General features: G+C 43.8%; 1 protein-coding gene across 1 annotated transcript in view; it reads left to right on the top strand.

Annotated features, from left to right (window-relative positions):
* Positions 1–10,632, top strand: part of MAOB (monoamine oxidase B) — a 103,477-nt gene extending 92,845 nt beyond the window's left edge. The window contains exons 12-15 of the mRNA XM_032331026.1: positions 3,206–3,303; positions 7,426–7,537; positions 8,117–8,179; positions 9,653–10,632. Of these exons, the coding sequence (XP_032186917.1) occupies positions 3,206–3,303; positions 7,426–7,537; positions 8,117–8,179; positions 9,653–9,805 (426 nt within the window). The 3' untranslated portion in view covers positions 9,806–10,632. The remainder of the gene's footprint in view (positions 1–3,205; positions 3,304–7,425; positions 7,538–8,116; positions 8,180–9,652) is intronic.
* Positions 10,633–12,941: the final 2,309 nt, after the last annotated feature.

Genomic DNA, 12,941 nt, shown 5'->3' with positions numbered 1-12,941 from the left:
TTTTGTCCTCAGGGGGCTACCAGGAATTGGCTCATGCAAGTAGGGTTCTAGAGGGCTCCTGTGTTCTCTGATAGTTCAAGAATCCCACAGCACTGTTGTGTTGTGGGCGATGCCACACTTGTCCCGGAGTTCAGTGCTCTTCCTGGAGTGGAACACTGGGCTACACCACTCCCACCTCTGTCAGAAGGTTAGAAGATCAGAGCTTCTGCTACTCCTCGGGAGATCTAGGGTCCTAGCAGCTGGGGTGGGAATGCAAACAGTTTCTTTCTCTCTCTCCGATCCTACAAAAAGATGGGGTTCTCATTTGTTTGCATGAACTAGCATATAAGCATTCCCTAACGTGCCCCCCCCACCCTTCTCTGTCTCAGAGGTACAAATCGGATGGCCTGTCCCTTTCCTGCATATCCCCTTTACTCTTGCTTTACCCTTGAATATTAGGGGTGCAGAGAAAATATGCCAATTGACTTAGGGTGAACCCTGCCGGCCAAGTTTCACAGACCCCTTTGGAAGTAGTCTGAGAATGAGGACCTTTCGATCTTCAAGTTACACAAAGACTAGCCCTACCCAGCCCAGGCTGGATAGGGTGTGATCACAAGGCCACCGGTGTGATAGGGGCATTTGGTGACCTCCAGAGGGCACACTGCGCCCCTAACCAGTAGATACAGTCACCTCCCTCATTCATATTTAAAGCAATGAATTGGTGTTCTCGTGACATGCACCAGACCGTGGGGGTTTTTAACGTTTGAACATGGATTAAATCACCTTTTGAAAGTGATTATTAGGGGGTGCCTGGGTGGCTCAGTGGGTTAAAGCCTCTGCCTTCAGCTCAGGTCATGATCTCAGGGTCCTGGGATCGAGCCCCGCATGGGCTCTCTGCTCGGCAGGAAGCCTGCTTCCCCCCTCTCTCTCTGCCTGCCTCTCTGCCTACTGTGATGTCTGTCTGTCAAATAAATAAAATCTTTTTTAAAAAGTGATTATTAAATATGGTTATCCATGAAGCATTTGAAGACAATGGAGACCCATGTACAAATGAGCAGTTAAAGCATGAGAAAAATCTAATGAGGAGGCTAAGAATGTTTACCTTGCTAAGCCTCTTAAATCCAAGTCTCTGCAGCGCTCACCGCGACTCAGTTGAGTAGCTACATGGCTTAATCTTATTACTTCCACACTCATCTTGCTCAACTTCAAGGCGACTGGTTCCCTCCACTCAGGCTGGTGTAGCTTTCCAATCTGTCATTTTTGTTCATTCTTTTAAAGCACAATTTTTTACATCCGTACCCCCCGCTCCCACACACATGATGTAGGTGAAACTCATGCTCTTGAGGATTTGGGGAGTTCCTTTGAACGAGACTGATTGATTGATTGATTTGAAGAGAAACATAATAATAACGAAGAATGTGTTCTGTTTCTTTTTTTGTGTGTGTGCTTCCATAGGCCACTTAAGTTTATTTTATTTATTTGAGAGAGAGAGCACGAGGGAGGGGAGAAGCAGACTCCTCACTGAGCAAGGAGTCCAATGTGAGGCTCGATCTCTGGTCCCCAAGATCATGACCTGAGCCGAAGGCAGACACTTGACCGACTGAGCCACCCAGGCAGCCCTAAAAAGTTTAAATATAACCGTAGCCTCTAGGCTCAAGGGTAGTGCGAATGTAATAGCAAAACCATCAATATACACACACTAGAAAAAAGTCATTTCATGTCTGTTGAAAAACGACTGTTTTTTCCGTTTTAAAATGCTGTTCCAGATACTTCCCCTGGGTAGATCCTCAAGCTTTCTTGAGGTTAACGTTCTGAGATGTGCTCAGGCGGAGGTGGTGTGTCACTGAGAAATCCCTCTAATGACCTGTGAGATGGTTGTTTGGGGAACCCCAGTTCGAAGGGAAAGCAGTTGTTCCCAAGTTTAATGTGGGGAAGTCTCTTTTTTCAAAGAAGAGTGTGGATGATTCATTGTGGCTGATAAAAGTGAGCTGGTCCTGTCCTTGTTTGCTCTTGGCACAAAGAGGAGCACTTGCTTTTGTCTTGCGTTGGTGTTCATTGTGTGGAAGGAAACAAGCCCCGGGAGCAGGGAAAGGGGAAAGAGAAAGTCCACACTCTCTCCTGAGTGGCTGGAAACAGCAGAGAAGAGTGCTCCTGAGGTGGTGCTTGCCCTCAGATGTAGAGAGGGCACGGGATGTGGCAAGACCACTAGTGACCTGGACCCAGGGACAGCCCTCACCGGCGGCCTTGTGTTCTGTAAACAAGATACATTACACACGACTATCCAACGTGCCCTAGGTGACTGCATATTTCTTAGGCAAAACATTTTTTCAAAATTTACTTTCAAGCTGACATTTTTCTCTTAAAACTTGCTGTGGTGATTTTCATGTCAAAATAACACTTAATGATAAAGCTTATTTTAGTTATTTTAATAAAGAGCTCGAGCTTTGCGGAATCTTCGCTACTGTTTTGTCTGTTTGTGGCAAAACATGTTCTTCAGGCCAATAGTTGTTTGCAAGAGCCCAGATCCATAGACGTGTCTCCAGCTTGTGAAAAACACTCATTTTTGTCCACCTAGCTTCCCCTCGCAAAAGCTCACTTCCACCAAAGTCATGAGTCTGGTCCTCCTTTTTCTTCGACAGACGTGTTTTTCTGCTGTTCTCTCTGCTCCAACCACTCCAGTAAGCATAAATCCTTTTTTTTTTTAAGATTTTATTTATTTATTTGACAGACAGAGATCACAAGTAGGCAGAGAGGCAGGCAGAGAGAGAGAGAGGGAAGCAGGCCCCCTGCTGAGCAGAGAGCCTGATGCGGGACTCGATCCCAGGATCCTGAGACCATGACCTGAGCCGAAGGCAGCGGCTTAACCCACTGAGCCACCCAGGCGCCCAGCATAAATCCTTATTTAAACTTGTCTTGAAACCATTAGGCACTAACAACTTTTTGAAAGGTAAGACCAACTGAAACGTGGAATGAGACCATAGCAGTTCATGAATGTTTCCTGAGACATGAATGAACTTTCTCCGGTCAGAATGTCTTCCAAGTTTATTACCAAGGGCATTTACCTGCCCGAAGACATATCTCTTGAGAACATCAGGCTAGTAATAAGGCTGTCTTTCAGACGAATATTGGTTCTTCAGTATGATGCCCACCAGGCTGTGTTCGATTTATTCTAGAGTAGATAATTTTGTCTGAGTCTCTTCTGAACCTTTGTCTTTCTCTCTTGCAGCCCGTGCACTATGAAGAGAAGAACTGGTGTGAGGAACAGTACTCCGGGGGCTGCTACACCACCTATTTCCCCCCTGGGATCATGACTCAATATGGAAGGTAGAGTAAAAGTGTGCTAAGCTCTCACTGAAATTCCCTGAGCCTGAATCCAAACTCTAAATGGGTTTATGGACCCCTTCCCCCACCCTCTTTTTTTTAAAAGATTTTATTTATTTATTTGACAGAGAGATCACAAGTAGGCAGAGAGGCAGGCAGAGAGAGAGAGAGAGGAGGAAGCAGGCTCCCTGCTGAGCAGAGAGCCCGATGCGGGACTCGATCCCAGGACCCCGAGATCATGACCTGAGCCGAAGGCAGCGGCTTAACCCACTGAGCCACCCAGGCGCCCCCCCCTTCACCCTTTTGATCTTGTAGATGCTAAAAAAGAAGGGAGGGAGAGAGGGAGGAAGGAAGGAAGGGATTCCCAGGTTCCTTTGCATCTTGTGAATCTCCTGGGTAAAGTCATTACAACTCTGCCCCATGGAGGTGCCTTGCATTTCTGGAGTCTTCGGAAGAGCCGTCCCAATCAATACAATGAAGGTGGCCAATGAAGGTGGCCACATAAGAATGGGAGTTTAGATATTCAGCAGGTTCGCTTACATTGTTAGAAGAATTGTCTTTATACTGAGGTTAGAGCTCAGTAAAATTTCCTTCAAATGGAACTGTCGGGGAGCTTGGGTGGTTCAGTCTGTGAAGCACTGGACTCTTGTTTTGGGCTCAGGTCATGATCTCATGGGTGGTGGGATCGAGCTCCCCATTCGTCTCCAAGCTCAGTGCAGAGTCAGCTTGAGATTCTCTCTCTCCCTCTGCCCCTCCCCCAACTCATGTGAGTGTGCGCATGCTCTCTCTCTCTTTCTCTCACTCTGTCTCTCCAATAAATAAATAAGTCTTTAAGAAAATGGAACTGTAGAAGTACTTGCATGGGTACAGCATTCATAAAAGCAATCATCAAGTCGGAATTTCTTAGAAGTTTATCACGAAGGACACTGACCTGCCCAAAGACATATCTCTGAACATATCAGGATAGTAAGGCTCTACTTCTGACCTATACGGGTTCTTCGATATGAATTCTAGACTGGAAGTGCAGGGTACAGTCCTGACTCTGCCCATAACTAACTTTGTCATCCTGGACAGGTCACTTCTCTCTGGACCTTGCTTCCCTTGGCAGGTGTATGAGAAAGATAGCATACAAGGAATAATAATCAGTATGTTAATGACAACATAAGAGATTTTTTTTTTAAAGACAGATTTTACTTATTTATTTATTTATTTATTTATAGAGCGTGATTTGGCAAAAGGGGCAGAGGGAGAGGGGGAATCCCAAGCGGCCTCCAGCTAAGCTCAGAGCCTGACACGGAGTTCAATCTCACCACCCAGAAATCATGACCTGAACCAAAAGCAGGAGTCAGACATTTAACCATTGAGCCAGTTGGGTGCCCCAAGAGTTACTTTTTGTTAACACATCTTCTGAGATATAATGCACATACCATACAATTTACCCAAAGCACACAATTCAGTGACTTTTAGCATTAACAGTGCGTGCATCCAAGTAGGACTCACTGGTGTTTAGATAATTGTGTTTGATGACAATGACATGGTATGGATTGATAATCTACCAGTAACTTTTATGACCATTATAGTAATACTAAGCAAAACAATAATTTAAAGTCAAGAGCTCAATCTCAAAAAGATAAGAAATGTAGGGTAGTGTGAGGAAAAGCCTGTTGGCAGTATGCAGTAAAAAGAGGGTAAGAGTGAATGTGAACAGACGATCCATCTGTCCACCTAAATCAGTCTCCCCTTTTTTATTCTTAATGGCTTCAGCGAGGAACAGTGAAGGAAAACCCACCAATTCAAGAAAGCCCATTTGGTTTTCTGATAAAAGCTTGATGGTATACAGTGTTGACCAGGATAGAGCTTGGGTGTCCACTCTGGCCAGCCACATCCCTTCCTTGATATAAAGGAAACCTGAGATAGGATGAATAATGATGGGGCAACAGTGTCCATGTCCCTTATGGTATTTTTGTTAGGGTAACAACAAAGCACCCCTCTTAGAAGCCAAGTTCGGTACACTTCTGTCCCTTTGTATAGCATATGGCCTCTCTTTGCTAACTGGTGTTGATGATACACAAGGCAAAGCACAGAGGGGGAAAAAAAACTGACACCAGGGCGCCTGGGTGGCTCAGTGGGTTAGGGCCTCTGCCTTCAGCTCGGGTCATGATCTCAGGGTCCTGGGATCGAGTCCCGCATCGGGCTCTCTGCTCGGCAGGGAGCCTGCTTCCTCCTCTCTCTGCCTTCCTCTCTGCCTACTTCTGATCTGTCTCTGTCAAAGGAATAAATAAAATTAAAAAAAAACTGACACCAGAGACCTTGACATCTGGTAGACCTAGTTCCAATACTAAGTCTGCTATTTTCTAGCACTTTGACTCTTGGCAAATTAGTGCATATTTCTTCAAGCCTATTTCTCATGTGTAAAATGGGATAATGATAATAGTAGGTATGTCACGGAACTCTTTAAAAAGATTAAATAATTCAATAGAGGGAGAAAATGTAACTAGGTGACTAAGACTGTGGGTGCTCAGGGTCCCTGGGTGGCACAGTCAGTTAAGCATCCAACTCTTGGTTTTGGCTCAGGTCCTGATTTCATGGGTTGTGGGGTCGAGCCCCATGTAGGGTTCTGCACTCAGCTGGAAGTCTGCTTGAGGATTCTATCCCTCTGCCCCTCTACTCTCTCTCTCAGATAAATAATTAAAACTTAAAAAAAAAAAATGACCGTGGGGGCTGGAGTCAAACGGCCTGGGTTCAGATATCAGCTCTGCCACCAACTAGCCATAACCTAGAGCCTTACTAGCCATGACCTAGAGTGAATGACTGTCTTTGTTGCTGATTAGATTCCCCACGAGGCAGACTCTGAAACACAGATTCACATCCAGGATATATTCTCGAGACAGCCCTTGAGGTCAGTACTTGCAGAAGTGAGAGGAAGGAAGCAAGAGTGGGCAGAGGGAGAAGTTGTACAGTGGTGAAGGCCTGAGCTGAGCCCATAGGATGCTCTGGAGCTAGGATGGCCCTTAAGAGTTGTTTCAAGTTGGAGCGAAGGGGTAGAGAAGTCCTTATCGCCCCATGGTGCTTAGTCATTGGATGCTCCTGGTTCTGGAAGAAGCATGACCTTGAGGTGATGCAGTTCTCTTCAGCAGAGCCAATCCCTGGAGAGGATTGACATCCGAAGACATCTTCTGGCAGCACTCCCAGCAGCTGGGAATAAATCCTTCGTTCCTGAAGCGCGGGGGGTGATCTTGGTAGTGTATCACAGTGTCACAGTCCGTGTAACTTAGTATTCTCATCTGCAAAATGGGGATAATCTTAACACTTAATCTTAATGCTGTGGTGAGGATTAATGCACTTTGAAGAGGGCTTGGCACCCAATAAATCTTAACTGTTATTAACACAGGTAGCAGTAAGCTCTCAGTGAGTCATTGAGAGGGTTGGTTGGTTTGTTTGTTTTTGTTTTCAAGATATATTGAGAGAGAGAGAGTGAACAGGGGGAGGGAGCAGAGGGAGAGGGAAACAAGAAGGTTCCCTGCTGAGTGCAGAGCCCAGCACAGGGCTTGATCTCATGACCCTGAGATCATGACCTGAGCCAAAACCAAGAGTCAGATGCTTAACCGACTGAACCACCCAGACGACCCTAGTGAGTGGTAGTTTATGGCCATAGTCAGGCTCACAGATTTGTTACCTGTCACTAATGGAGATCATTGTTCTGTGTCCTCTAAGTGATGGGGAATCCAGAGCTTAATGAGAGGAATTGATTTGCCAAGTCCATTGGTGGACTCCCCAACCAGTAGGGAACTGAGGCAGGTGTCACCTTGCTTGGACCTGGTGAGTCATAAAAGCATTGGGCCCTAATAGTCCCCCATTTCATGTAGGTGAAGCAAATACATACTCCATTGACATCATCCCCTATACCTGTAGGCTCTTGGTGCAGGAGCAGCCTTCAGCTTTTACTCCTTGTCTATGACAAGGATCATGCAGCAGCCAGAGGCACCTGTGAACGTCATCCCAGAATTACCCATGAACTTCCAATGCTTAGTATCAGAGGAAAGCATCCGGATTTGGTCTTTGTGGGAGGGTTCTTCTCTGTCTTTCTGAGACTGACCACTTTTACCTCTTTGCTTTTGTTTCAAGGGTTCTACGACAGCCCGTGGGCAAGATTTATTTTGCTGGCACTGAGACAGCCACGCACTGGAGTGGTTACATGGAGGGGGCCGTGGAGGCTGGGGAGAGAGCAGCCCGGGAGGTAGGGCCTTGGGTCATGGACTGTGAGAAAGGGGGTAATGCATGGGTCTTATAAGCAGGTCAAAGATGTCTGAGATCCTGGAGGCCAATTCCCCAGTGACCTCCATCTGAAGACCCACAAAACACCATTTTAACAGTATCCTCAAGTGCAACGAACACCTTAACCCAAAAGTAATGAAAATATCGATCACGTCGCCCAAAGTGAAAAGACCCCATGGGACAAAAGATCCCAATGGTTATACTTGAGAAATCACCCAGGACTAATGTTACAGAACTCAAAATGTTTTTTATGATGACTCAGAATTCATTTATATATTTCCTGACAATCCCTATGTCTCATTCCTATCAAGGAATGTTCATAACTACTCAAATCTATGGTAAGCCCCATGGTTGGGGCTTCTTATGTCATAGCTGAAAGACCTTTCAGAGCCTTTCAAAGATTGAATGGACTATGTTGGCTTTTATCCTGGTGTTTTGGATGGATATCCTGAGAGACAATCAGTTAGTCTTTTATTTAAAGAGGAGATTAGCAGCAGAAAGGTGGTGTCAGCTCTGTTACTCACCAAAATCCTCTTTTCAGATCCTGCATGCCATGGGAAAGATCCCTGAGGATGAAATCTGGCAGTCAGAACCAGAGTCGGTGGTAGGTTATTTTTTATTTCATGAATTTTTAAATCCCTTTTCTCTAAAAGCAATTATTTACCAAAAGAACCACTTACAATGGTCATATACCTTTCCCTAAGTGATTTAACCCATGCATGTTTGAAAAGATACCATAAAGGGGTGCTTGGGTGGCTCAGTCAGTTGAGCCTCTGACTCTTGATTTTGGCTCAGGTCAAGATGAATCTTGGAGCCCTGAAAAAAATAAGATAAAATTAAGACATTTAAAAAAATTTAAAAAATAAAAAGTACATTAAAAAGAAAACTGAAGGGATCCACGAACTCCCCAAATTGTTTATAGATTTTTGTATAAATGTATTAAAGGGGTAAAAGGGGTCTTCTCAAAATTTATGGAAACCACCAAAATTATTTTTAATCAATCTATATTTAAATTTAACTTAATTTCATTAACAATTTTATAAAAAAAAAAAAAAAAGATCTCAGGATTGTGAGATCGAGCCCTGGGTGGAGTTCATGCTGGGTATGGAGTCTGCTTAAGATTCTCTTTCTCCCTCTCTCTATACCCCCCACACCGCCAAAAAAGGGAAGAATTTAAAAAGATACCATGAGCTAGGGTAGATGAGAGATTTAATAGAAATTGATAAACTTATAGCCTGCCACATCCATTGCAGATTATTAGGAAAAAATACAGTTTCTTTTGGTCAGAGTTCTTGAACATTTTAAGAACTCAATAAATGCCTCCTGAATAAATCTCTAACAGTGGGTAGGAAATAAAAGGAAAATAAGTCAGCATCCACTGTCTAGGGACCAAGGAGTGGAATGAAAAAGAGCAGATGTAGATTAGAAAAGTATTTTCAATATATGCACTGTAATTTTTGTAATAAAGCCCCAGGAAGTTTTCCTGACTGGAAGGAAGGACACAGAGGATAGAGTGAAATGCATTACAGAGGACAAGGGTCAAAAAGGTCAAAGTTACTCCTTGATCAGTGTGAAGTCCAAAAGAACAGCCATGCCTGTCCGAGTCATTGCCTCCATGCTTTTGTCAAAGATGGGACTGGGGTCTGAGTGGACCACAGATCCATTCAACTCAACAAATAGTTATCATGTACCGACTCGGCATCAGCTACCATGCTAAGGGTAGAGCAGTGCTTTCACGGAGCAACAACATGTGGGGAAAATAGATGATAACCAGAAAGTATAAATGTCATGGAGCAGACTTCTCAAGGGTGTAAAAAGTGGAGGCCATTTTAGCCTGGAGTCCCAGGAAAGGCTCCGCCAGGAGCCTGTAAAGTAAGACTTGAAGGATGAGTCCGAATTAGCCAAGTAAAGGGCCTAGTGGGAAATGGGGACGAGTGCCATGAGCAGCAGGAACATTGTATTTCCTGGCGTAGAGGTGGGCAGGAGTGGGTCATGTTCAAAGAACTGGAGGAAACAAAGAATTTCTGAAGCAAAGTGTATACGCCCTGTGCTGACACTGAATGTTCTCTGAACCCAGGATGTCCCTGCGCAGCCCATCACCACGACCTTCTTGGAGAGAAATTTGCCCTCCGTGCCAGGCCTGCTGAAGCTCATTGGGTTGACCGCCATCTTTTCAGCAACCGCCCTTGGCTTCCTGGCCCACAAAAGGGGTCTACTGCTGCGGGTCTAACCAGTGTGTGGGTTTGGGGCAGGGGTTGTAATGAGGTTCCAAAAAGACATAAAGACTGTAGAATGACGTGGGGAGCATGAAGATAAGTCAGACTTCTGACCATAAGAAACACGGTATGTCCATTTCCAGTTGACCCCTGCATATACTCCCTTACCTGGCTTTATGCTCTTTCTTGCCCATTTCCAAGTTTACTGCGCTCAGAATCTTTCTAGTAGTTAAACAGCCTTCTTAAAATCCTCACTGTGCCACGACGCACCTTGCCCATGCACAAAAAAACCTACTTTTTTCCCCATCTCTGTGGCTTTGTGCTGGTCCTTTCTCTTAGGTGTAACATCCTTTTTGTCCGAATTCTCTGCACTTGTCCTTTGAATCCTGTATTGTTATAGCCTGGCCTTAGAGAATATCTAGTCTTCACTTTCTTTGTAGTGTTGATCAAGCCAAGGCCAGGAGAGGTGGAACTTAAATTGCCCAAGTTTCACAATAAGCCACTTGTATCTGGGAGACTAGAACACAAGTCCATTGCTTCTCCCATCCCCCCAGGTGTATGCCCCAATCACCCTCTTCCACTCCCTGCCATGGTCATGGATGGTGTCCCTTTGTGTGGGTTTATGCCATACTAAGTTGTTAGGCGCTCCTCAGTGCTACTCAGTATACATCTTTAAAGTATTACTGTCTTGTGCAGTGTGTCTTCAGCTGATTTAAATTTCTTTGAGGATAGGAATATTGCTTTTTCTTCCTTTTGTATCCTCCTATTATGTCTAGATACAAAGGTCAGTATGTATTTGTTCAATTGAAATAAACTTGATTGACCAGATGTCTGTTGTCTTTTCTTTTTGGGTAATGACTTTCAGGGTTTTGACAGATCAGATCAAGACCCAGTATTAGGCATATAATTGTGGCTTTAAACCCTTTGGCCAAAATTTCCTTGAAGCCCAGATGATGATGTGTGTGTGGGAGCACTTGGTAAATGATTTATAATGATAAGATAAGAATGCGAAAAGACAGCACTCCTTCCTTTCACCCCCCTCAAAAGACCTGTCAAAGTAATTGACATATTAATAAGATCCATTAACTATTAAGATAATTATAATATTTCAGTTACCCTTTCATATTCTTTATCAGTGCAAAGCTTTTTACTAGGTACACTCATTAATTTAAAACTACAGTTTCACAGTCCATTAAATCCTATTTAAACTACTTTTTAAATGCTATCATTTCAAAGTATTCATACCTCTCAACTCCCAAGGTCACCTTTTGTCAGAATAGATTTTAAATCCATAAATGACCATTTTCCTACTCTCCTTTAGAAAATGAAATTTATTATTCTTAGCATAAATGCAGTGTGAGAAATCTCCACGATTAACCAATAATAGCGTAGATTTGCTGATTTTACAGTGACATTTACATTCATAAATTTATAATAACTTTAGAGACTAAATGAGGAAGTTAAAGAACCCACTGAGACTATGGGGCACCTGGGCGGCTCAGTCATTAAGTGTCTGCCTTCAGCTCAGTTCATGATCCCAGGGTCCTGGGATCAAGCCCCACATGGGGGTCCCTGGTCAGTGGAAAGCCTACTTCTCCCTCTCCCACTCCCCGTGCTTGTGTTCCCTCTCTCACTGTCTCTCTGTCAAATAAATAAAATCTTTAAAAAAAAAAAAAAAGAACCCACTAAGACTTTGTATGTAAACAGTGTGATTTTTTGAATCTCTAAAAATGTAATGTACTTGGGCTAGAGATGTCTTCTTGAGCATGTTTCCCTTCAAAAAAAATTTCCCCCCAAATTTGTCACATTAATAACTCCCAACACATCCATTAAGAAAGAGTCAAATAGGGGAATGCAAATCAAAACCACAGTGAGATACCATCTCATGTTTGTTAGAATGACTTACCATAAAAAAGACAAGAGATGGCATGCCTGGATGCCTCGATTGGTTAAGTGTCCAGCTCTTGATTCCAGCTCAGATCATGATCTCAAGGGCTTGGAATGGAGCCCCACATCAGGCTCTGCACTGAGTGTGGAATCTGCTTGAGACTATCTCCCTCTACCTCCCCCCACCCTGCCACTACTAGGAATAAAGAAAAATGTAACATATGTGGGTCGCCTGGGTGGCTCAGTTGTTAAGAATCTACCTTCAGCTCAGGTCATGCTCCCAGGGTCCTGGGATCGAGCCCTGTATCGGGCTCTCTGCTCCATGGGAAGGCTGCTTCTCCCTCCCCCACTTCCCCTGCTTGTGTTCCCTCTCTCACTGTGTCTCTCTCTGTCAAATAAAAATAAAATAAAATAAAAATAAATAAAACCTCACAAGTGTCCCCACAATAGTTGGTTCTCATGACAGCCCCAAAGCGTATAAATCCATCATACAAGAGGGCCAGTCAAGTAGGAGGGTTCACTGAGCCCCCTTGCCTCATCCTTCTCCACACATACCTCTAAAGTCCCAGAATGTACACTGGGCAAGCTAATCAAGGTATACAGAAGGAAAGGCAAAGTTAGCCATAGGCTTCTGTGAGTTGGCATGACAGGCCCTGAAATGGGTCCTAACTGGAAGAGAAAAGAAAATCAAACTCTAAATCAAGCTCAAAGTAAAATTAAAAAAAAATAAAAAACCAAGTTCAGAGATTTAGTTTTTCTATAATACTGGACATTCAAATTATTGAATTGAAACTGGTTTGTGACTTAAGCCTCAGGACTGCCTCTAATTTAAGAGTGACTGGTAGAGTCACAGACTGCTAGAGTGTTTGAATGCAAGAAGGGGAGGAACATCTCTCCCTGTGCTCAGTGGAAGAGAAAGAAAGTTGTAATTTCTTCACAACCCATTTCATGTATTGGTGTCCTTAACATCTATTCTTTAGAGCAGAGACTGTTTTTCTATTCATCTTTTCAGCCTTTGTATCTCTTATGGTGCCTAAGCCACCATAGTGTCTCAAAATGGATTCCTGTAATTTTCATTGTAGTTCTGCTTTTTATAATTCTGACCATCTGGTTACACCTGCTTACACTTTGTAAAGAGGATGTTCCCTTGCCTTCTTTTGCAGAGAGCTCATTTTTATTTTTTCTCAGACTCGTTGTGAAAGTACTATCTTCTCGATTGTATGCGAGTCGGCATAGCACTGATAATGTTTGGATCCAGTTTCC

Source organism: Mustela erminea, chromosome X, assembly GCF_009829155.1.
Source record: "Mustela erminea isolate mMusErm1 chromosome X, mMusErm1.Pri, whole genome shotgun sequence".
Taxonomy (NCBI): domain Eukaryota; kingdom Metazoa; phylum Chordata; class Mammalia; order Carnivora; family Mustelidae; genus Mustela; species Mustela erminea.
The sequence above is the reverse complement of the archived record's forward strand: the minus strand, read 5'-3'. Positions and strand labels throughout refer to the sequence as shown.